The following is a 23,384-nucleotide window of genomic DNA, read 5'->3' on the forward strand; positions in this document are numbered from 1 at the left end:
TACAATACTACATGTTTTACCGTACTTCATTTTATACACAGCTTCAAAAATCTAAATTGAAATGTTTCCAATTATATATAATTGTTATTAAACTAGCTAACAGTTTAAACAATAACAACTAGGTTTTTAAATATACTTGAAATACATTTAGCTGATTATACTCAATATTAATTGTACTTGTAACTCTTTATTTAAGCAAAGACTGTTATTCCACCTCTGAAAGTAATTTTTACTTTTTATTGTTTAATTTACAACTTTGAATTTTTACGCCTTAATCTTTGTCTTTTTTTAAGTAATTAATGTAGTTTATTTTTATATTTCTATTATTTATGTTTTGCTTACATCCTGAATGAACCATGAGGCTGCTGGTGGCGCGCTCGTTCTCATTATAAACAAGGGAGCGCGCATACGGACACGGGAGCGCGCAGAGCGGTGTGCAGATGTGTCGCAGATTTTGTAAAGTCACTGTTCTGAAACATCCAGCTGGCGGAGGGGTCTGCAGGTTAACGGACCCGAAAATAACGCTCCATAGACGGGGAGGACACAGCCTAAACACCGCTAACATCTCCCGGTTCTCTCGGTCTGTACACACCGGGAGGTTTTACTTTGACAGGTGAAAACGTAACACACATGGAGCTGTCAGCTATAGGGGAGCAGGTGTTTGCTGTGGAGTGCATCCTGAAGAAAAGAGTTAAGAAGGTAACATTTATCAACATTTAGGAGCTTATTTTAAGAATGCTACTTGGCATGCTAATGAAATGCAGAGAGATTAATGGCAGTAATCTGGTTATCTAAGTGTTTGAGGATGATGTCTCTTTCATGTGTTGAATGCAGATTATCATGTCAGGTGTTGGGAGAAAACAGATTGTTTGTTGCGTTCATTCTAAATTAGCATATGTTGACACATGCAGGGGTGCAGCTAGATATTTGGGGTCCTTTAAAGTGCATGAGGGCCCCTCTAATTTAACATTGCATGACTATTAAATGTAGTTTAGAGACTTTCTGAAGTATGCAAAACTATAGCTTAATCTAAGATCCAAAGTTAGGGCGGGCTAGCTTTTATTCAAGTTTTAATTGCATTTATTTCAAAGGCTATATGTATTGTTATATGCACAATAGCTAAAGCGTAGTTATGGCATTGGAAATATGAAGTCCCGAGCTCCTCATACATATACAAAATACTTAAGACATAGAAGTAAATAAAGAATAATGCAAGAAGAAATTGAAGTGCAAGAGAAACAACGGTGCAAATAAAATGCAGAAAGTAAACTATAAACATGTACAATTAAATACTTTACATGGAATAAAACTCTGTGTATTGTAATACTATATAAATAAATATGTAGACTGCGAACAGATGTATAAGTCATACATATAGGTAGGTAAGGAAATGTGTTTCTGCAACACAGGGTTGTATAATGAAAGCAGTTGTAGCCTATTTTGCTCCACAAGAAAACTTAAGAGCATTTTTCAAATTGGCATCAGTAGAAATATAAACTATAGCAACACAAACTACAAGGAAGTCTCTTAAAAGATAATGTGCCTGGTAACATAACATTAAAAACATTAAACATGTGGCGCTGTGCTTAGGGTGTCTGCGGGGTCTTAAAAAGTATTAAAAGTTGATAAAATTTAGCGAAAATTAAGGCGATTAAAAAATATTAAATAGCATTTTCCAAGGTATTACATTTTGTAGCTTGTTTCCAATAAGTATATAAATGGTCCAAAGAGGTTGTATTCTACAGTCTGCCTGAATGTAATCATGGCGTAGGTGTGTAGTGTGATTCTGTGTAGTTTATTTATGGCATCCCGTTGGGTTTGACGTCATCTGAACAGGACATCGCACGCTCACTGCTTGATAGCGCACGAAGGTCCGTTTACGCCGGTTGCTAAACAACATCGTTATGGGGAAATGCAAGTCTGCGTCCAAATGGTTGGAAGATAAGGAGGAAGGACAATCAATACTGTATATAGTGAATGTGAGGTAAAGTGTGTCGCCAAGGTAACCGGTTAGAACTCCAAGTGGCGATGAGGTCTTAAAATGTATGGAAAGGGTCTTAAAAAAGATTTGGGGTCACAGAGAGCATCATATTTGGGCTTTATGAGTACAAGTAAATGACATGATTTCCATTACATGTTATGGAAGACTTTTATTTGAGGTGTCACCCAATATTGCTCCTTTTGACTGCAACACCGGGTGAGTAAGACAAAGTCGGGAAATGTGGTGACTTCACCCTCTGAAGGTATTATGGGATGATGTCAGCGAGGGTGACTAACTCTGAGAGGAGAGGCTGGTGGATGGGAAACATTCGGAACATTTAACGTCATCTAACAAATACTGAAGGGTGCAAATAAAGTCATTATGGAAGTGGATTTACTCGAAAGGCTTTGAAATATCCTCCTACACAAAGATCCATTAAAACGCAATAATTTAATGGTAAAATATGCATTATTTTGAAGCATTTAAAGGGGACCTATCATGCAAAATGCACTTTTTGATGTCTTTTATACATAAACATGTGTCCCCGGTGTGTCAGGGAACTTACGCAGCGTCAGAAAATAAAACCCTCTCTCTTTTCCTCCGTACCCAAATCTCTAAAAACGGGGCTACAACGGAGCTGATCCAGATTTGCGTCCGATATGACGTAATATCTGAAATGTGGACCCACGGCCCAATCAGAAACGTTGCTATCAGAAACAATGCCCGACGGTTTTGGACGTAATATGGTCGGTGTTTACATTAGCATCGCTAACTCTCAGAGCTAACCTGTACTGGAGAGCATGTGTGTGAAGAAGCAGGAAGTAAAAAGGAACTCACCTTGTGGTATAACCGGCAAGAGAGAAAGCCTTTGAGCTCCAAACTGTTTCAGAGAGAATCCTTGATAATCCATGATATGGCGTTTCATCACGGCAGCATTTAGTTTAGACAGTAGCTTTTTTTAAAGCTTTATACCCAAATCAGCACTTTTGAAACAGGATGTGAAACAGAGGGATATGAGGCGTGGCTAGAATGGGTGATCTGTTTGGTATTTTGAGCAAAACACTTCATAGACATGTTTTTTATATATTTTTATATATATGAGACCTATGTTATTGCCTACAAATAGCATGATAGCTGACCTTTAATGACTAAAAATTCATTTATTTTATTGCTTTTTTTATGAATTCACATGTAGATGCAGTATTCGACAAGAAACGGTATATTCTGTGATGTTATTTATGGAATTAGCTTCTAAATTACATGTGTTGTCTCCACAGGGGAATGTGGAGTATCTGTTGAAGTGGAAAGGATGGCCTCCAAAGTAAGTTACACATTCAAAACTAATGAGAGAGTTGGAAATGTGTTTTTTATTCACATACAAATACAGTGGCTGCATAACAAATATGGAAAATGTTGTTTTTTATGTCAAACACACTGTATTTATGGAGTTGTTGGACACATCTCGCAGGTACAGCACATGGGAACCAGAGGAACATATTCTGGATCAGCACTTAGTGAAGGCCTACGAGGAGAAGTAAGGCTCCAAAACACAAGTCTTCATTTCATTGTTTATTTTAAATGGCTAACAACAATAACAGTAAACGTATAAGCAGTGGCGATCCTAGAGTTGGTGGGGGCCCTAGGCCAACATTCACTGGGGGCCCCTCGAACCAGCTTTTCACCACCACGCCCCCCTGGAGTGGAGCAAGGCAACAAAACTTCAAATAAGAAGCAGCATTTTACGGCACGCTATGCATGGGGCCACCTTGAGGGGGTTTCCCGACATGTCGTTGCAGTAAATTAAAGGGTGTTTCATGTTGTCTTTGCTGTGGACCTTCTTAATCTACCTTCTTTTGGGGCCCCCTTCTGGTCCGAGGCCCCAAGAATAAAAGAATTAAGTGATTTCATTCTTATTTATTTAATTGTTTATATATATTTATTATTATTATTATTTGTTTGTATTATTTATATATATATATTGGGTTTTTTTTAGAGAGCAGAAGGAGAAACAATTGGGACACAGGAGGAAAGGACCCAAAGCCAAAAGACTCTTTCTGCAGGTAGAAATCTGACTTAGGTCACCTATTATGCAAAATCCACTTGTTCCTGTCTTTTCTACATCAACATGTGTCCCCTCTTCTTCATGTCTTTTCTACATCAACATGTGTCCCCTCTTCTTCATGTGTCTTCTACATCAACATGTGTCCCCTCTTCTTCATGTCTTTTCTACATCAACATGTGTCCCCTCTTCTTCATGTCTCTTCTACATCAACATGTGTCCCCTCTTCTTCATGTCTTTTCTACATCAACATGTGTCCCCTCTTCTTCATGTCTCTTCTACATCAACATGTGTCCCCTCTTCTTCATGTCTCTTCTACATCAACATGTGTCCCTTCTTCTTCATGTCTCTTCTACATCAACATGTGTCCCTTCTTCTTCATGTCTCTTCTACATCAACATGTGTCCCCTCTTTTTCATGTTTCTTCTACATCAACATGTGTCCCCTCTTCTTCATTTCTCTTCTACATCAACATGTGTCCCCTCTTCTTCATGTCTCTTCTACATCAACATGTGTCCCTTCTTCTTCATGTCTCTTCTACATCAACATGTGTCCCCTCTTCTTCATGTCTCTTCTACATCAACATGTGTCCCCTCTTCTTCATGTCTCTTCTACATCAACATGTGTCCCCTCTTCTTCATGTCTCTTCTACATCAACATGTGTCCCCTCTTCTTCATGTCTCTTCTACATCAACATGTGTCCCCTCTTCCTCATGTCTCTTCTACATCAACATGTGTCCCCTCTTCTTCATGTCTCTTCTACATCAACATGTGTCCCCTCTTCTTCATGTCTCTTCTACATCAACATGTGTCCCCTCTTCTTCATGTCTCTTCTACATCAACATGTGTCCCCTCTGTGGAAAGAGACTCTGAAAGTTTCAGGAACAAAGATTCTCTCTCTTTTTGTCCTGATCCATTTCTATAAAAACCTGTCTGAAAATGAGCTGATCAGATTTTGATCACTTTATGATGTCATAACGATTTTTTGGCTTGTGTACCCCCCCCCACCTTATCACCTGAATCTCCTCCTAGAGCACCATTAGCCGCTTTCACACCAAGTACTTTTCGGTACTTAGTTCCCCCATGGAACTAAGAGCTGATCGCATTCACACCGGAATAAGTTCCCTGAGGGAGGATTAGGCAAATGAAGCCGCTGACGTCACTTCTTCTTCTTCTGCTTTAGGTTTACTGGCAGGCCGCAAACAACTTCACGGCGTATACTGCCACCCAAAGTCCCCGGCCGGAAGTCCCCGGAGTTGGGGAAGGCTTCAGTAGAAGCTGCTGGGACTCCCAGCAGCTTCTACTGAAGCCTTCCGAGTAAATCGCCAGAACGCCGACACCTCCTCATCTCCACCGCTCCCATGTTTTCTTTTGTGTTGCCATAAGTTATTCTCTCTCCGTTGGTGCGCGGGGCTAATGCTAATGCTAATAATGCTAATGCCAGCAAATACAATGGCGGCTTCACAAAACGTTTCAGAGTTTTACGGGGCGTGGTTTGCAATTCGCCCAGCCAATAGAAATTGGAACTTTTTCCTCCCCAGGAAAGTACCACCTCCTAGCAGGGACTAAAAAGGGGGTAAAAGGTTTGCAAAAAAAAGTTCTAGTTCCGGATCTTTTTGGTGTGAACGCAACCTCCCAGGAACTATCGGAACTATTCCTGGGAAAAGTACTCCGGTGTGAAAGCACCTAAAGTGTTCTTTGTAACCAAATCTCTCTCAGAGGGGCGTGGGGAGGGGCTCCTTATTTTCATCTAAAGTAACAGACAGAGAATCAGCACTTTGGAAACAGGGCTGAAACAGAGGGGATTATGGGTAATGCTGCAATGATCTGTTTGGTGTTTCAGCCAATCAGAGACAGGTTCTCTATATATCTGAGACCTGTAACATAAATAAATAATACTTTATACTTCGTTAAACACACCAATCGTCATGTAATCCAGTTTATCTTCTGCTTTATATTCAGGATACAGTATACACCATGGATCTGCGCAGCGCTCACAAGCCTCCGGACGATCCTCCTCTTCCTCCTCTTCCTCGTCTTCGTCTTTCTCTGACTCGCTCTCTGCTCCCTGAGGGAGAGGAGCGCTCGTTGGCTTCCTGCAGGAGGAGAGAGACACCAGAGCAGCATCCAGGAAGCAAAACCTGGAGGTCAAAGTTCACGTGCCTTCACTCCGACCCTCGGAGTCCCACAGCCGAAGACTGGGAGGGCCGGGGGGAGGAAGAGGAGGAGGATGTAAAGGAGGTGATGGCAAAGGGCACTTTGGATGGTAAGTGTGTCAGTATTCTTCTGGTAATTGGTTTTTCCCACACGTAGCACAACAACAGGAGAAAATACAGAGTACAATTGCAGGTGCTATATATAAAAAAGAAATACAAAAAAGACGACAAAACAATAATGATAATAACATAAAAAGACCATTACAGTAATAGCATTAACAAAAATAAACCAAAATACACAATGACATGATAAGACAGAAACAGAAAACCCCTAAGACCCTCCCCCCCCACCTCCAGACAGGGCCACACTGACTGCACATTTGGGTGTGACTACCCGATTTGCATGCCTGCCCGATTTGCACTGCGTAAGTGCGAGTTGGTCCGCCATATTGGACCAATCACACCAGCCAGTGTTTCCGCCAGACCAGGGCTGCGGGCGTCCCCATGGTTTGCACCCCCGTTTTTGTTTTTTTAGAGATGTGGGTAAGGAGGAAAAGAGAGAGGGTTGTATTTTCTGAAACGTTGTGAGTCTCACACACAAATTTATGTTTAAAAGATATCCAAAAGTGCATTTTGCATAATAGGTCCCCTTTAAATGTAAGAGAGCTCTGTAAGGTGACAACCATGACATACCAATACAAATGAACGTTTTTCTGCTTCGTTACTGTCAATTCTGAACCAAAGATTGTTCGTCCCATTTTTTGCACTTTTTAAAGGAAAGACATCACTAGATATTTCTTAATGTCTGTCTGCTGATGATCTGCCTTCTCAGTTTAGAGCGTCTTTCTTCATCTCTCCTCAGAGCAGAGAGGTTAACTCAATAACAGATCACATGTGATGCTGCTGATGCAATCACTGACTGCAACTCTACACTCTGGGTATTTCTCAATGTCGAGGACGCTTCCTTGGTAGGACATGTACCTCTGAGTCAGTTGCTTAAGAAGCGAGGCAAGAATCCCTCCTGGCGTTCGGAGAACGAAGAATGGAACAGGCTAGCAAGTGTGCAGGTGTGCGTCATATGAGAGGCCCTGCCTTAAATTTTCCGCCAAAGATTTTGGAAATTGGTCCGTGCGCAATGCATTGTGGGGATTTTAAGACCATGTGCCTCGAAATTTGCCACAACGAAGGACGCCGGCTCGGTAGAATTCCAAGGATCCTGGACATTGGAACAGTCCTTCGGCGGGACTCGATGACGTAGCATCCTTGAAATAGTGGCTCTGAAGCAGCCTTCCTCGACATTGAGATGAACCCTCTGCCTCTGAAGAACATAAAAAGATAGAAATGTCAGAAAAAGCTAGAAAAAGTCTTGGTATAGTATGTCATCAACAATCAATGACAAATTGATTATCAAAATGGAAAAAAGGAATAGTATAATATATCATAGAATTCAGTTTAAAAGTCATAAAATATGTAAAAAGTCTTGTCAAAAGAAAAGCCACAAGATCATTTCAATCAGGAGAGACTTCATTTTGTTAAAGAACATTTATTGACACATGCCAAATGTTAAATGTTAAGTCTTTGGCGATTAGACCTCGATCCTGAAATGGTATATCTAAAGGGGGAAATGCAGCCGTGAGCATATAGGGAACACTGGTGGTGATGCTGAAGATAACACCTGAAATCACGCTGACTGCAGGAGAGAGGAGAACCATTTTTAAAGTTTGGCTGCAGCATGCTGATTGGCTGCTGAGATTGAGGTGAATGTAATAGGTTAACAGAGAGCCCGTGATGAGCTGATTATAAGCAGTGTGAGTGAATGTATCCCAGTCTTCCTGAAAGAACTTGCGCTGAGCTTCATTGAAACGTTATAAGACATTTTATAAAAATAAATGTTATAGTATGTTAGGACATTTTATAAAAAGCCATAAAATAAACAAAAAAATTCGTAAAAAGTAATAATATTATGTCATAAAAATACATTACGAAGTGATAAAAAAAATCCATACATACAAGGTTTAGTATATCGTAAAAAAATAATTTTAAGTCTTTCAAAAAGAAAATGTCTGAAATAGTACAGTATGTCATAAACAAAGTCAGTGACAGCCATAGTATACCAAGTGATACAACGTTTTGAATGGGTTATTTAAAAAAAATAAAAAAAAGCCATTCAAAATGTACAATATAAAATTCCATTTAAAAATCATAAAATATGTCATAAGAAAAGTCGTAAAAAAGTCATAGTATCGTATATCATATACATGTCATTCTGTAGTCTTCCTCTCTGTTCCTGTCTCCCTCAGGACAGGAGAGGGTGAACTGTTCCTCTCTAAGACCGGAGGAGGAAGAGGAGGAAGAGGAGAAGATTCTGGAGGCTGCCTGGCGGCCGCTCGTGACTCCGGGAGAGGTGACGGTCACAGACGTCTCTCTGAATTCCCTCACCGTCACCTTCAGAGAGTCCAGAGTCCCCCGAGGCTTCTTCAGAGAGAAAGAGCCGCTGAGGATCTGAGGGTTTAAAGACGGTGGTTAATGGCAGAGATCGCAAAAGTACACACATCCTTTACTCAAGTAGAAGTACAGATACTCGTGTTTAATAATACTCTGGTGAAAGTAGAAGTAGGCTACTGACTAAACTTCTTTACTCGAGTCAAAGTAAAGAGGGATTCGAAATGTACTTCAGTAAAAAGTACCCATAGCTAGCAGCTGTTTTAAAGAGTACCTGACCTCCCTTTATATTAATAGAACAATAATGTCATTGTTAGCTAATGAATGTTTCCATGCTGAACAACGGCAACATGACAACGTTTCCATTGGTCCCTCTTCTTTAGAGAAGACCAGGAAATGATGGATACACGGATCGTGTTCAAATCAATAGGCACACAATGACTCTAAATAATAATGATCACGCACCAAACACACATTCAGACTAAAGGAACCAGCTGTTTGGAAAATGAGAGAAGTAGAAAGTACAGGTGTTTGTGTACAAAATGTAAGAAGTAGAAAGTACAGATATTTGTGTTCAAAATGTAAAAAGTCGTCAGAAAAATTATTAGTGGAGTAAAGTACTGATACCAGTTTCATCTGTGGAAGCCGTCAATCAATCAATCAACAACTTTATTAATCCCGCAAGGGGCAATTGGTTGCCGTAGTACTGTAAAAAGCACGACCAATCATCTGAGCCGGCCCGGCTAAAATAACTGGATGGCCTACCTGCCTGTCAGCCTTCCATCTGTGCACAAATGTATCTCGTGCCCTCATTGGTGATGTGTGCGTTTGTGTGTGTTGGAGGAGGGGCTCTGTAAGGAAGTCTGAAGGAAGTGGCAGATTTCTTCCGGTTGTGTATTTTCAAATTCTAGCGCACTCGAGCTGGTTTCTCCTCAATTACCTACCCCACCTTTAAGTACAGTAACAAAGTATTTGTACTCCACTACTTCCCACCTCTGGTTATTGGACAGTGTTGTTGTTTTTATTCCGTGTCAATAACCCTCACTGCTACTTACAGCCTGCTCAGTGGAACGTTTACATGCACAGAGTCGCCTGAACATGAGCCGAACGCCAGGTTAACGCTACATTTAGTTTGAGTTGTTTTGAGTTGCCTTTAGTTAACAGTAGGTATTAGCAGTGGTTGTCCCAAAAAAAGCACTCATATCTTTAACTTAGAGAAAAGTCGTAACATCACAGTGTAGAAATACTTGGTTCAAGGTAAAAGCATTCAAAATGAAGTTTAAGTATCACTATCAAAAGCACTTAAAGTACAAATACAAGTCCACAGCCCATTTCATAAATGTTTAATTACTGTATTATATTTATTGATGTGTTCATCCCTTAAATAGTAATTTAGTTACTAAATTAACTCTAGTGTACCTTCATACTACAACACTTTCTTAAAGTGGACCTATTATGCTATATTGGAAAAATATATTGTAGGGCCATACCTATACAAAACATGTCTGTGAAGTTTTTTGCTTAAGATACCAAACAGATCCCCCATTGTAGCCATGCCTCATACTGCTCATACCCCGCTTTTGCAGCCCTGTTAGAGAAAAGCGGATTTTGGGTCCTTAGCTTAAAAAAATAAAAAGAGGAGGCGGAGCTAATGCCTGATCAGAATTCTACCGGAGATAAAGTTACATTCTGCTGTGATGAAACGCCATCCTGTTCTAAACCACATCAAGGATTATTTCTGAAACAGTATGGAGCTCAAATGCTTTTTCTCTTGCGGGTTTATCACAAGGTGAGTTCTTTTTTTTATTTCCTGCTTTTTAAACACATGTGCTCTCCAGTACAGGTTAGCTCTGAGTGTTAGCGAGGCTTGCTAATGTAAACAAATACGAGATTACGTCCAAAACACGTCAGGCATTGTTTCTGATAGCAACTCTCTGTGGATCCGACGCCGATTTCACGTCATATCGGCAGCAAATCTGTATCCGCTCCGTTGTACCCCCGTTTTTTTAAAGATTTGGGTACGGAGAAAAAGAGAGAGGGTTTTATTTTCTGACGCTGCGTGAGTTCCCTGACACACCGGGGGGACACATTTATGTATAAAATACATAAAAAAGTGCATCTGGCACGATAGGTCCCCTTTAAGTTGTAAAAGTATCTGTTAAACATACAAACATATGTGAAAGTCCTCAAACTTACTTATATTTTTCTAAATAAAGTCCCATGTTGCCTATTCAAAGTAAAGGGGCTTCACCTTTAAGCAATTAACAAAATGGACTCCATGCATGAAAATGCTCATGTTTGAACTCTTATCATGCTTTTATTTTGAAGGGTTACTGTCCTTATCACCTTTCTTGCTTTTATTTTGTAAGGTTACTATTCTTATCACCTTTCATGCACACCACGTCAGATTGAGCTAATGTATGTAACCAGCGTTCATTAGCACTTTTTGTCAAAGTCATAAATAGATTTACTACAGATATTGGAAAAAGTGAAGAGTGTAACGTAGGTGATCAAATAGTACAGGTTGAGTTCTCTGTGCATGCAAACATGTCCTCTGTTCCATAACACTCATAATAACTACAGTGTGTTCTCCTGTTCGACACGTGGCTTCGTCTTGTTCGTGTTTCCAGATCCTCTCGTGAGATTCAAAGCGCCTGCATGTCGTTTCTCCTGCAGTGCAGTTCCATCAATGCAAACACACACTGTAGTTTCCTCCGTTTCCTCCTCCTCTTCCTCTCAAAACACACCCGCGATGACCGAGTATTGAACCGAATGAAGATACTAGATAAATGGTGTCATGTATTATTGAATTGCACGTACTGATCATCAGGAGCCTCGTGTGACTGAAGGGTATACATCACATAGTTTACATGACTGACAACTGTTAGGTATACAAAAGTGGTTTAATTGAATTCCTACCTTTCAGTTGCATTGCACTCCTTAAACGTGTTTGAGACACTTTAGGTAACAATGTGGCTGTCATTTGATTAACGCAGCTTAATAACAATTAATAACTCTGAAAATACTCTGAGTTGTTATTGAATAAATCACCCAAAATCACATGAATTGAGAGTGACAGGTGTCCCCTCAGCTGTGCAGACTTATTTAATAATACGCCAGGAAATTGTGGAGTAACATGAATATTAATAATTAAGTTGCGTCCTGCGTAGGGATAGAAAGTGCCTGATGTTGCTGAATTTTGTTGTAGTTTTAGGGCTAATGTCTCTATCTTGTACACACACACACACACACACACACACACACACACACACACACACACACACACACACACACACACACACACACACACACTTTTCCTCTACTGATGCTGTTATTACTTGAAATATGAGGAAACGTCAAAGAGAGGAAGACCGAGGGGACTAAAGTATTTCTTATTTTTCTACATTGACCTGAATGTATTCTTTATTCTGTGTATTTGTGGACTGAAACAGAAACGTTTTTATAAAGTTTGTGATAAACTGCGAATGCTACTGTATAACATGAGAGCTCCTGATTGGACGTCGCCTGATGTTGTGCTGCTTCCTGAATATTTGCACTTTATTGTGATTGTCCCTGTGTATGGGATATTTATACTAAAATAAATGTTACTCATGTTTACTATGATTTGAGTCCCTTGTTCAGTTGCTTATTGACACACTCAAGCAGCGTTTCCCAACCTGTGGGCCGCGGCCCCCTAGTGGTCCGCGAAGGCATTGCAAATGGGCCGCCAAATAATTTGCAAAACATTATAATTTGTGTGGAAACATTTCATTATTAAGAATTGTTTTTCATCACAGTCCTTGACAGCTGTCTGTTCTACTGGATTAACGTGTCACATGTTCTGAATCGACCAATCAGAATCGAGCCAAATAGCGCCTCATTAAATCCTATTGTAGATAAAGTATGAGACACTATTTATACTTCTATTCATAACTAATTTGCATGTTTTTGTTATTTATCGGCCAATATATACATCAATAATGATATATTTTGGCCTCTGTTTTGTTATAATCAAACTGATTTAATATGAACAAATATCACAATTTTAGACGTCTATAAAAACCATGAAATCCTGTAACTACTTCAATCAGGAGAGACGGTTTTGATGTAAGAATACATATTTATTGCCAGGAATACACAAATGAATGTAATGGAGTTTTGGCGAATAGGCCCCGTTGTGCAGGAGTATCATTCGGGAGGGGAGAACCGATGAATATATATCCGATGAAACCCCCCTGGGGTCTAGACACTGGTGGTGGTGAATGGATAGTGGGGTCGGTCTGAAGGGGAGGGGCTTAGCTTGACCCTGGTGGTGGTGAATGGATGGTTGGGGTCGGTCTGAAGGGGAGGGGCTTAGCTTGACCCTGGATTCAGAGGGACAGGAGGTGAAAAGGGGTGGAGGAGGGTTGCATCGAATCACCTGAAATGACAGCTGTCAGAGGGGAGAGCAGATTTAAAAGGGTTAGCGGAGCACTATGATAGGCTTGTGAGAATAGAGCGATGTGATTGGTTAAGCTGGGGAGTGACGCCCCTGATCACTTATTGAGAGGAGAGAGTATTAACATCATATATGAAGAGTAAAGAAGGTCTTCCTGGTTGAACTTGCGCTGAGCTTCATTTCTCAAATATCTCATATATATAAATGTGAAAAAGGAGTCAACAACGGGGTATTTTTCCAATGGTACAAACATACTTTATTGTACAATTAATTTATTGGCAAAAAAAACAATCAGACCACCAAAATAACTTAGAAAAAAGGAAACTAATGAAAATGGAGCAACAGTTATTTTTGCTTTCTCTCAGCGAGCACCAAAAACTTGTTAACAAAAAAAGAAAAAGTGGTCAAAGTTTTTCCATTTGTAATACTAAAAACAAATATTTAAATAAGTCTTATTTCCAGTCTCTGTTGAGCAGAAGAAGAAGTGATTGAAAGAGAAGGTATTTGTTCAGTTGCCATCGGGTTTGTACAGTGATTCAGTATGTTTACAACTATATCAGGAGATTCTCCGCGGGGGGTCTGCAGTGTCGTGTTGCATCACCATTACATCTTCAATACAAAACAAAAACATTGTTTTTATCTAATAATTCCTGTAGCTTCAAGTTTTATTTCCAAAAAAATAAAATTAAATAATATATCTATATATAAAAAAGACAGTTTTTCCTTGTTTTCTTACAAAATAAGTCTCAAGATATATTGCCACCTGGTTCGGATGCCCCCCCCCCCTCTTATATACCCAGCAAGCCCAACCTTTTGTGAGAAAAATAGTGAGCTTCAGTCCATAAAAAGCTAAATTTAAACTCTTTTTTCCGGTCTCCACCTGTGTGAGATTGTTCAGGTGTGTTTGCAATAACCCCTCCCTCCCAAAAACCTTGTCAAAAATACACAGAAAAAGGCGCTTGTGACCTTCAACACCCCCCCACTGTACCTGCTTACAAAATCATCTCAATGCTGTACAGTAGCTCAGGAGTTTTTGTGTTTTTATACAGATACAGCAAATATCCAAACAAGAAAGGGGGGACAAGCAGCAGAAAAATAATCCCTCTGCTTATACGGCTTTTAAAAGTATGTACAGGCGTGTATTTTTTTTACATTTCAATTTCACTTTCATTACAAAAACAGTATCTAAGTCCACCATTTTCTGTACAACATTGAATTAGCGGGGATGTAAAGAAGGGGAACTGTTTGTGAGGGTACAGGCAGGCTTCTCCATGTCACAGTTTATAAACAAGGCTGTAAATATATATGTACATAAACGTCGTCCAGCTTTAAAACGGGCTCCTCCTCCCTTTCAGGATAAAAGGGACATTCAGAGGAGGAAGTGGTGCGAGGAGGATTTGTTTGCAGAAAAATACCACCCCCCAAAAAACACTGCTGAGGTTTCTAATTTATAAACCCTGAAACAAAACGCATCTAACTCCCCTCCCTTTATCATATAAAATAAAGTCTATATGTGTGTTGTACAGAATAAGGATTTCTGTAACAGAAGATATGTCATCGAGAGGGAGGAAACAAAATAATAGATTCAGAAATAAAATATACTCTGCAAAATACAATTATGGGTATTTGAGGAAGGGGGAAAAAAAGGTACATCGTGTCACTCACTGTTAATTCTTCGCCACATTTAAAATCTTAAAAATATTCATAAAAAGGCAAAAAATCCCCAAAAATATCGACTTAATAAGGAAGAAATATCTTCAACCTGAAAACACTGCCCCCCCCCCCCCCCCTTTGTACACAATTGGCAAAAATATATATAGATATATATTAACAGCAATAACTTACCATTGTTTTTAATTTATTCATTTATTGACTTCTAAAGATTTATCTCCCATAGGAAGGCAGTTCTTATTTATTATACATCACAAAAATATTTAAATAAAAAATAAAAACTTCAACAAAAAAAAAAGTCCCGCCTCGCTCTCCATATCGCGGCAGTTTCTTTGAAAATCAGAGACGGAGAGCGACGAGGCTACATCAGATCCAAACTGCTGTGGTTAATGTTCGTCGTTTGCAGATCCGGGTTATTGTTATTATTGTTGTTGTTGTTGTTTCCCCCTAACATGTCCGACTGCATCCCCGTCATCCCGCTCAGTTGAGACATGATATTGTTTTGCTCCGAGCTGAACTGATCTGGAGGAAGCGGGGGATTCTGCGGCGGCGCCATGTTTTGATGATGCTGTGCGATGAGATGAGGGGAGGAGCCTGTTTGCGGGGGGTTGCGATGCGGCGACGGTTGCGACGGTTGCGATGATGCCGGCTGCATGCGGGGGGACGGGCTGGATCGAGGCGGTTGCGATTGAGGCCTCGGCGACGGTTGCGGAGATCGAACCGCTGCACCCAAACCGCCCTGAGCCTGAAGGTGGGGCCGCGGAGACTGAACCATCTGTTGTTGTTGTTGTTGTGGGCTCATTGGGCTGCTGTGTTGCCCCGGAGACCCCCCGCTGAGATGCTGCTGCTGGAGGAGCCTCTGGTGGATGTTCTGGTGGAGCATGCTCTGGGTGGTCTGTCCTCCTGAAACTCCACTTTGACCTCCACCTCCATCCTGACTCATTGAGTTCTGCTGCTGCTGCTGCTGCTGCTGCTGCTGTTGTTGTTGTTGTTGTTGTTGTTGTTGAAGCTGCATCTGGTGCTGGAGCCGCTGCTGGATCGCCGCAGCAACTTGAGACATGTTGTTAGTGTAGCTCTGCTGCTGTGGGCTGGGCACTGTGGCCCCCCCACCTTGCTGCTGGGGGGGGGCGGGGGCTCCACCTCCAGGCTGTGGTGCAGCAGAGGGGGGGGGCAGACCTGAGCCCGGCTGCATGAAGCCCTGCTGAGGCTGGAACTGCCCGTGGTTCCCCATCTGTTGCTGTTGTTGTTGTTGTAGCTGTTGTTGCTGTTGTTGTTGTTGTTGTTGTTGCTGTTGTTGCTGTTGTTGTTGCTGTTGTTGTTGAAGAAGTTGCCTCCTCATCAGCAGCTCTCTGAACTGTGGATTCATGTTGCAGATGTTTCCCGGTTGCCCTGGTTGTTGTGGTTGCATCACAGCTCCCTGTTGTTGTTGTTGTTGTTGCTGTTGTTGTTGTTGCTGTAATGCAGCCATTTGCTGTTGCTGTAGCTTCCCAGGTAGCATGGGGCGTTGCTGCTGCTGCTGCTGTTGTTGTTGTTGCTGTTGTTGTTGTTGTTGTTGCTGTTGTTGCTGTAGCTGCTGAAGCTGAGCCATGGTGGGCATATTCCCCCCTGCCGCTGCCCCCCCCTGAGCCATGTTAACCCCCGCCTGGTTCACGCTAACCTGCTGCTGCTGCCCGTCCACTACCACACCAGGCAGGACTCCAGGGAACCTCGCCCCTCCCCCAGGACCCCCCTGCTGTGGTGGACCCCCCTGTGGAGGCCCCCCCCCACCGGGGCCCCCCCCAGGACCCCCCTGGTACCTGGCTGCTCTCTGACGGATGAAAGCGGCCATGAGGGTGGGGTTTGAGCGCAGGATGTTGAGCACCTGCTGCTGTTGGAGAGGGGAGCTGGGGGAGCGCAGGGTCCTCAGGAGATCCTGCAGCGCGGCCTGAGGGAGGTTCCCCGACGCAGCCGCCGCTACAATCGAGTTCTGGACCCCTGCCGAGACCCCCGAGAGCCCCGAGAGCCCCGAGACCCCCGAAGCTCCCCCCATCACCTGCATCAGCCCTCGAGCCCCTTGCTGCTGAGTCATGGCCTGCTGAGGGATTCCTGCCTGCTGCTGCTGCTGCATGTGACCCATCATCCTCTGCTGGGGGCTCATGTTGGGAGGTGCGCCCCCCCCCCACTGCTGCGGCCCCCCTCCCTGCTGCTGCACCTGAGGAGGCAGCAGCTGAGTCTGGGGGGGGCCGCCCTGCTGCTGCTGCTGCTGCTGAAGCCCCGCTAACATGCCCTGCTGCTCTAACATAGTCCTGCCGACGACTCCCTGATTCTGGGGGGACATGCCCTGTGCCCCAATGTGGGGGGACATGCCCATCTGAACCTGGGGGGTCTGGTGGTGCGGGTGTTGGGGCATCAGACCCCCCCCCTGGCCCATGCCTCGTATCTGAGCCTGAGCCTGAGCCTGAGCCATCTGTCTCTGGGTCTCTGCGAGCCGCTGGATCTTCAGCGCCGTCTCCACAGCAGCCAGAGGGGGCCCCTGCTGCTGGTTCTGCCCCGGCATGATGGTTTGTTGTTGTGGTTGTTGCTGGGGAGGGGTGGATCCTGGTTTTCCTAGGGACTGGTGTAAAGGTGACGCTCCTGCGGGTCTGGGGTTGTACGGAGGAAGAACCCCCTGGTGCTGCTGGACGTTTGGAGCCTGGATTTGAGGCACCATTTGCTGCTGAGGGGAGTTCATCATCCCCCCTCCAACTCCCACAGGCTGATACTGATGGAGGTGATGCTGAGGACCACCTTGTTGCTGCCCCATTCCTCCCATCCCTCCCATGCCTCCCATGGCTCCCATCCCCCCCATGCCTCCCTGCTGCTGGGGGAGAGCGGGCATGTTCCCATGTGTCGGTGTCTGAGGTGTCGGCGGCTGCGTTCCCCCCACAGAAGTCGGTGTTCCAGGCGCTGTTGATCCGTTGTTTGCACTGGGAGAAGGTAATCCATTTCCTCCTGAAGCTCCTCCTCCTCCAGACTGTCCGACCCTCTGCATGCTGGCCATCCTCCTCCTCAACATCTGCGCCTGCTGGAGCCGGTGCTGAAGCTGCTGCTGGCGGAGCTTGTGCTTGATGTTGAGACAGAAGGGAACCGGACACTTGTTCTCCTGGCAGTGTTTGGCGTGGTAGCAGCAGAGCGCGATGAGCTGTTTGCAGATTGGACAGCCGCCGTTTGTTTTCCTCTTGCAGCTCTTTGTGTGCTGCACCACCCGCTTCATCTTCTGGCAGGACGGCAGCGAGCAGTTGGCGTTGCGGCACTGGCAGGCGTGGACCAGGGACTGGATGCAGCGCTGGATGCTGAGGCGCCGTGAGTCTCCGGGGCTCTGAGTCGCTGCGGCTGACGAGTTGCTGCTCTCGTCGTCCAGACCCAGGCCCAACTTCTCCATCTTGTGCACGTGGCCCTTAGTGTTGTAGCAGGTGATGCACAGGTCGTAGTCCTGAGAGGGAAGACATGGGAGAGGAAAGGTTAGGGATCTGAAGGATGTTAACATAACACATCTAGAAAACATCCAACATTTATTTTTGGTATTAGTTGTTACTACAGATTACAAATATCCAGTATATTAGCAAAGTTATGAATGATGCTTCTACCCCTTATGTTCAACCCTGAAATTAAGACCCAGCCAAGCTACCTTTCCCAAACTGACCTCGCAGACGGTGCAGTGGAAGCGTGTTTCCACGTGGTGTTTGCACTCGTTGCAGGTGTATACGAAGCGGTCCTGGCTCTGGTTGTGCAGCTCCACCAGCATGCACATGGAGCTCCACATGGACCTACGCAGCGAGCTGAACTCCAGATGTTTGTCCCGCGCCAACGTGAGGAAAGCATCGCGGCCGTCCATCAGGTCGCAGGCCATCAGGGGGTCGGGGTCAGTGATGGGGGGCAGGGAGTTCGACATGGGGGCTGCGATGAGCCGAATCACGAAGAACACCTGGGGGAAAAGAGGGCAAGGCAAGTTTATATATATACCTTTCAACACAAGGCGATTCAAAGTGTTGATCGTTGTTGATGTAGAAGAGACACGAAGAAGAGGGGACACATGTTGATGTAGAAGAGACATGAAGAAGAGGGGACACATGTTGATGTAGAAGAGACATGAAGAAGAGGGGACACATGTTGATGTAGAAGAGACATGAAGAAGAGGGGACACATGTTGATGTAGAAGAGACACGAAGAAGAGGGGACACATGTTGATGTAGAAGAGACATGAAGAAGAGGGGACACATGTTGATGTAGAAGAGACACGAAGAAGAGGGGACACATGTTGATGTAGAAGAGACATGAAGAAGAGGGGACACATGTTGATGTAGAAGAGACATGAAGAAGAGGGGACACATGTTGATGTAGAAGAGACAAGAAGAAGAGGGGACACATGTTGATGTAGAAGAGACAAGAAGAAGAGGGGACACATGTTGATGTAGAAGAGACGTGAGGAAGAGGGGACACATGTTGATGTAGAAGAGACGTGAGGAAGAGGGGACACATGTTGATGTAGAAGAGACATGAAGAAGAGGGGACACATGTTGATGTAGAAGAGACACGAAGAAGAGGGGACACATGTTGATGTAGAAGAGACATGAAGAAGAGGGGACACATGTTGATGTAGAAGAGACATGAAGAAGAGGGGACACATGTTGATGTAGAAGAGACAAGAAGAAGAGGGGACACATGTTGATGTAGAAGAGACAAGAAGAAGAGGGGACACATGTTGATGTAGAAGAGACGTGAGGAAGAGGGGACACATGTTGATGTAGAAGAGACGTGAGGAAGAGGGGACACATGTTGATGTAGAAGAGACATGAAGAAGAGGGGACACATGTTGATGTAGAAGAGACATGAAGAAGAGGGGACACATGTTGATGAAGAAGAGACATGGAGAAGAGGGGACACATGTTGATGTAGAAGAGACATGAAGAAGAGGGGACACATGTTGATGTAGAAGAGACGTGAAGAAGAGGGGACACATGTTGATGTAGAAGAGACATGAAGAAGAGGGGACACATGTTGATGTAGAAGAGACGTGAGGAAGAGGGGACACATGTTGATGTAAGGGAGTTAGAATGTCCTCCAGACTCACCTCCTTGTGTTTCTCCATGGTGGCGTAGAGTTTCTGCGAGAGGTCGTTGGACACGTTGGGCATCCCCGGCTTCTTCTTATTGGCTCGGCTCAGACTGCTCTTGTTCTTACTCGTCTTCTTGTTGTTCTTCTTCTTTGCGTTTTTACTGTCACCTTTCGTATCCTGCACAAAGAGAGGAGGACAGAAAGCTTTATTAACAAGCTCAGGCGGTTTTATGATGATGATTTCTCAACACGGAGTAAAAAAAAATACACACTCTTACATCGATACTCTCGTTGGACGTGCTGTTCTCCTCCCTCTTCCTCTCCTCCTCCTCCTGCTCCAGCTCTTTGATGCTCTCCTCCAGGACGTTGGGCCAGAAGTCGCCCTCAAAGTACGGCAGCTCATTGGCACTCGTCAATCGATCCTCTGTCGCCTGCTTGAACACGTCCTTTAGGGGAGAATTGGAAATAAAGTTAGTGTTTTGCATCGAAATCATTTATATCAGCAGTTGCATACACTGGAGTTCATGTTTGACCTTTCTACCTGCTGCTAGTCACCCCCTGCATCATTGGGTATGTTTAAGCATTATCATCTCACTTTCAGCTGCTCTGCTCTTGTTATTGATCAAACTGATCTATTAGACACTACTGTCTATCAAATTGTAATGATTGTATCAAATCAAGTTTTATTTATAAAGCACATTTAAAAGCGATTTCTGGTCGAGCCAAAGTGCTGTACATGTAATAAAAACACATTACTACAATCCCAATAAAACACAATAAATATAAAAATCAGAAACACAGGGAAAAGTCAGGAGTCGTGCTCCGCTCTGACTAGAAGGCCAGGGAGAAGAAGTGTGTCCTTAGTGAGGATTTGAAAACCCCTAGGGTCTGGGCCGACCTCACGTGGAGGGGCAGAGTGAGCCTGGGGGCAGCTGCTGCGAAGGCTCGGTGCCCTCAGGTTTTGAGCCTGGTCTTGGGCACTACCAGCAGCAGCTGGTCAGCAGACCTTAAAGCTCTGGCTGGGGTGTAGCGATGGAGGAGTTCGGCTATATAGGCCGGAGCCTTTTAGGGCTTTGAAAACAAATAAAAGGATTTTAAAATAAATTCTGAACCGAATTGGAAGCCTGAGGCCAGAATTGGGGTGATGTGATCACGCTTTTTGTGGCCAGTGAGTAGACGTGCAGCTGCGTTTTGGACTAGCTGCAGGCGTTTGATTGACGCCGGGTCCATACCCACATACAGAGCGTGTATGTATTACTTCATGAATTTTACTTAACAGACTGTACGAGGTTTGTCCATGTTTGTCATGCTTTGCTTTCTGTTATTTTGTTCCTGTATGTTAAGGCCCTGACACACCGAGCCGATATCTGGCCGTCGATGAGCGTCCTGTCGCCCTACTCAGAATGGTGTGTCCCGCACCGTCGTGTCTTTTCGGCCGTGCCGACACCTTCCGCCTGTCGGCAAAAGGCTATCGCCCAAAGAGTTAACTAGCTAGATTTGACTGTTTCTCGTTATTTCTTTCTCACGCTGCGCCTCCCCTGAAGCTCTCTGGCGCCCCCCCAGGGAGGTGCGCCTCACACTTTGAAAACCGCTGCCTTAAACAAACATTAGAATAAATATAAATCCTGCCTCTCTTTTGAATGATTTACAAGGCTTTACATTTGTCCCAACATATTTAAGTGACCGTCTCTCATTTTATCAACCTGCAAGGACACTTATGGCGCATTTCCACTGCAGCGCGTAGCACGGTTTAAGCGTGCCGTGCCAAAAATCGTGGTTCTTCCCGGGCCAACAACCGGGCTGAATATGCTAAACTAGTGACGTGAGTGGCTACAACTACAATGAACATATTTGACCGTGATTTAATTGTAATACACGTTTCTAAATGATGCCGAAGTAACAACATGCTGATACCGGTTAGTAAAAACCATGAATTAATGCTTTGACAAGTCTGCAGACAGACGGCAGGCGAAACACCCTTTAAAATGCGTGTTTTCTGAATGGAGATCGGCTAAGCTAACGCAGTATATGCTCCGACCGTCCACACTCACAACAACGGCCTACACAGACTTCCGGGTTTTAGGATGCGTCACTGTGGCACTCTATTGTAAAGACCTATTTTCTTTGTTGCACGAATTAAAACATGGCTGTTTAAGGCGTCTAATGGCTGGATAGATAAAGAAGGAAGGAAGCCACGACAATTATTACCTTGTAGTCGTGCACTATCCTCTCCGCCACGGATTTGTCCAGCATCTTCTTGTACCACTCCTGCAGGCGTTTGGGTTTGGGGATCTTCTGGTCCGCGGGGTGACAGTGGAAGATGTAGTCGTCTCCTTCGCTGGGCGGGCAGGCCCAGATGTGCCCAGTGGTGTAGCTGAGGAAAAGAGAGAGGAGAGGAAGTTAATTTACAGACTGAAGGAAGCTCTAGGAGATGGGAAAAGGTGGAATAAACCCTTTATTTTGTTAAAGTTTCAGCTATTCCGTTTACAGTTCTGTCATCACATTATTTAATGTGTTAAAACACTGTTCTTTCTTTTGATGTGAAATATTATGTATTTAATTTATTTTGTTTAGTTAATTTACCTTTTTTCTCTCTCAAAAGAACCGATAAGAATACCGTTAAAGGACCGGATCGATAAGCGTTATCGATAAACCTTAACGATACCCATCCCTAATAAGATGCACATCAGAAAACAGTACAATGAGAAGGGGAGGGTCTCAATGTTTACTGTTCCCTTATTGCAAATGTTTACTACTCCCTGTCTTAAGTGTGTGAGCAGCAGCTCTTACCCCAACTTCCGGACGTATTCCAGGTATCCGATGAGGACCTCGTGGTAAACGGCTGTTCTGAGACCACGAGGCTGGAAGAAGTGAATGCTGTCCAGGTAGGAGATGTAAACTCGCCTGAGAGAGAGAGAGAGAGAGAGAGAGAGAGACAGACAGAGAGAGAGACAGAGCGAGAGAGACAGAGACAGAGAGAAACGAGAAAGAGAAAGAGAGAGAGAGAGAGAGAGAGAGAGAGAGAGAGAGAGAGAGAGAGAGAGAGAGATAGAGAGAGAGAGAGAGAGAGAGAGAGAGTATAAAGTATAAAAAAAAGTCACGTCGTTAATATTGTGATGTTGAGGAACACAGATCATGAACAGCAGCTATGGACAGTCTTGCACTAATGCACATTCTCAAAATATATTGAAGTGACTGTTATTTTGTATATATTGGTTGTTGTGTTTTTATTTAGGTCTTAACCTCTGGTTGGGCTGAGGGCAGTCGGATCCGTACTCCTGGACGTGCATCCCGAAGAAACAAACGTCTATACCGTCGATGTCCTCGAACGCAAAGAGGGCTTTCGTCCTGTAAGGAAACGACTCCGACATCTCTCCGCTGTCCACAAATCTGTAGACGAGAAACAAGGTATAGATTGGGAAACAGAGAAAGAGAAATATATCTCCTTTTGGAAACCGCTTGAGACAATCCCTGATAAACAATGTGCTTATAGTAATCAAGTCATCTCATTACAGAGTTTATTTTAAGTCTTTCAAAGCTCGTTTAATTACTTTAGGAATCGCG

At 43.7% G+C, this 23,384-nt stretch overlaps 2 protein-coding genes across 4 annotated transcripts in view; one reads left to right on the plus strand and one right to left on the minus strand.

Annotated features, from left to right (window-relative positions):
• Positions 1-423: 423 nt before the first annotated feature.
• cbx7b (chromobox homolog 7b) lies at positions 424-8,890 on the plus strand. 3 transcript variants are annotated; one of them, XM_034201036.1, is made up of 6 exons: positions 424-699; positions 3,259-3,302; positions 3,450-3,515; positions 3,975-4,041; positions 6,003-6,306; positions 8,497-8,890. In XM_034201036.1, exons 1-6 carry the CDS (start codon positions 631-633, stop codon positions 8,700-8,702), a joined length of 756 nt encoding a protein of 251 aa, XP_034056927.1. In that variant the 5' UTR covers positions 424-630; the 3' UTR covers positions 8,703-8,890. The 3 variants fall into 3 exon arrangements, with proteins under 3 accessions (XP_034056927.1, XP_034056926.1, XP_034056928.1); XM_034201035.1 differs by having other exon boundaries at positions 8,502-8,890; XM_034201037.1 differs by lacking the exon at positions 3,450-3,515 and having other exon boundaries at positions 8,502-8,890.
• A 4,416-nt stretch (positions 8,891-13,306) lies between these two features.
• ep300a (E1A binding protein p300 a) overlaps positions 13,307-23,384 on the minus strand; it is a gene marked incomplete at its 5' end in the record, with an annotated part of 39,052 nt that continues 28,974 nt past the window's right edge. The window contains 7 exon segments of the mRNA XM_034201029.1: positions 13,307-18,198; positions 18,409-18,690; positions 19,837-19,998; positions 20,099-20,266; positions 22,029-22,194; positions 22,611-22,724; positions 23,064-23,210. Coding sequence (XP_034056920.1) covers positions 15,109-18,198; positions 18,409-18,690; positions 19,837-19,998; positions 20,099-20,266; positions 22,029-22,194; positions 22,611-22,724; positions 23,064-23,210 — 4,129 coding nt within the window.

The sequence above is a fragment of the Gymnodraco acuticeps genome, unplaced genomic scaffold, assembly GCF_902827175.1.
Source record: "Gymnodraco acuticeps unplaced genomic scaffold, fGymAcu1.1, whole genome shotgun sequence".
Classification (NCBI taxonomy): Eukaryota; Metazoa; Chordata; class Actinopteri; order Perciformes; family Bathydraconidae; genus Gymnodraco; species Gymnodraco acuticeps.

Bases quoted from the DNA above. Each gene is read 5' to 3' on its own strand.
- cbx7b (XM_034201035.1), top strand. From the start codon at position 631: ATGGAGCTGTCAGCTATAGGGGAGCAGGTGTTTGCTGTGGAGTGCATC. The intron at 700-3,258 runs GTAACATTTATC...TTGTCTCCACAG, and splicing joins TGAAGAAAAGAGTTAAGAAG to GGGAATGTGGAGTATCTGTT. The intron at 3,303-3,449 runs GTAAGTTACACA...CACATCTCGCAG, and splicing joins TGGAAAGGATGGCCTCCAAA to GTACAGCACATGGGAACCAG.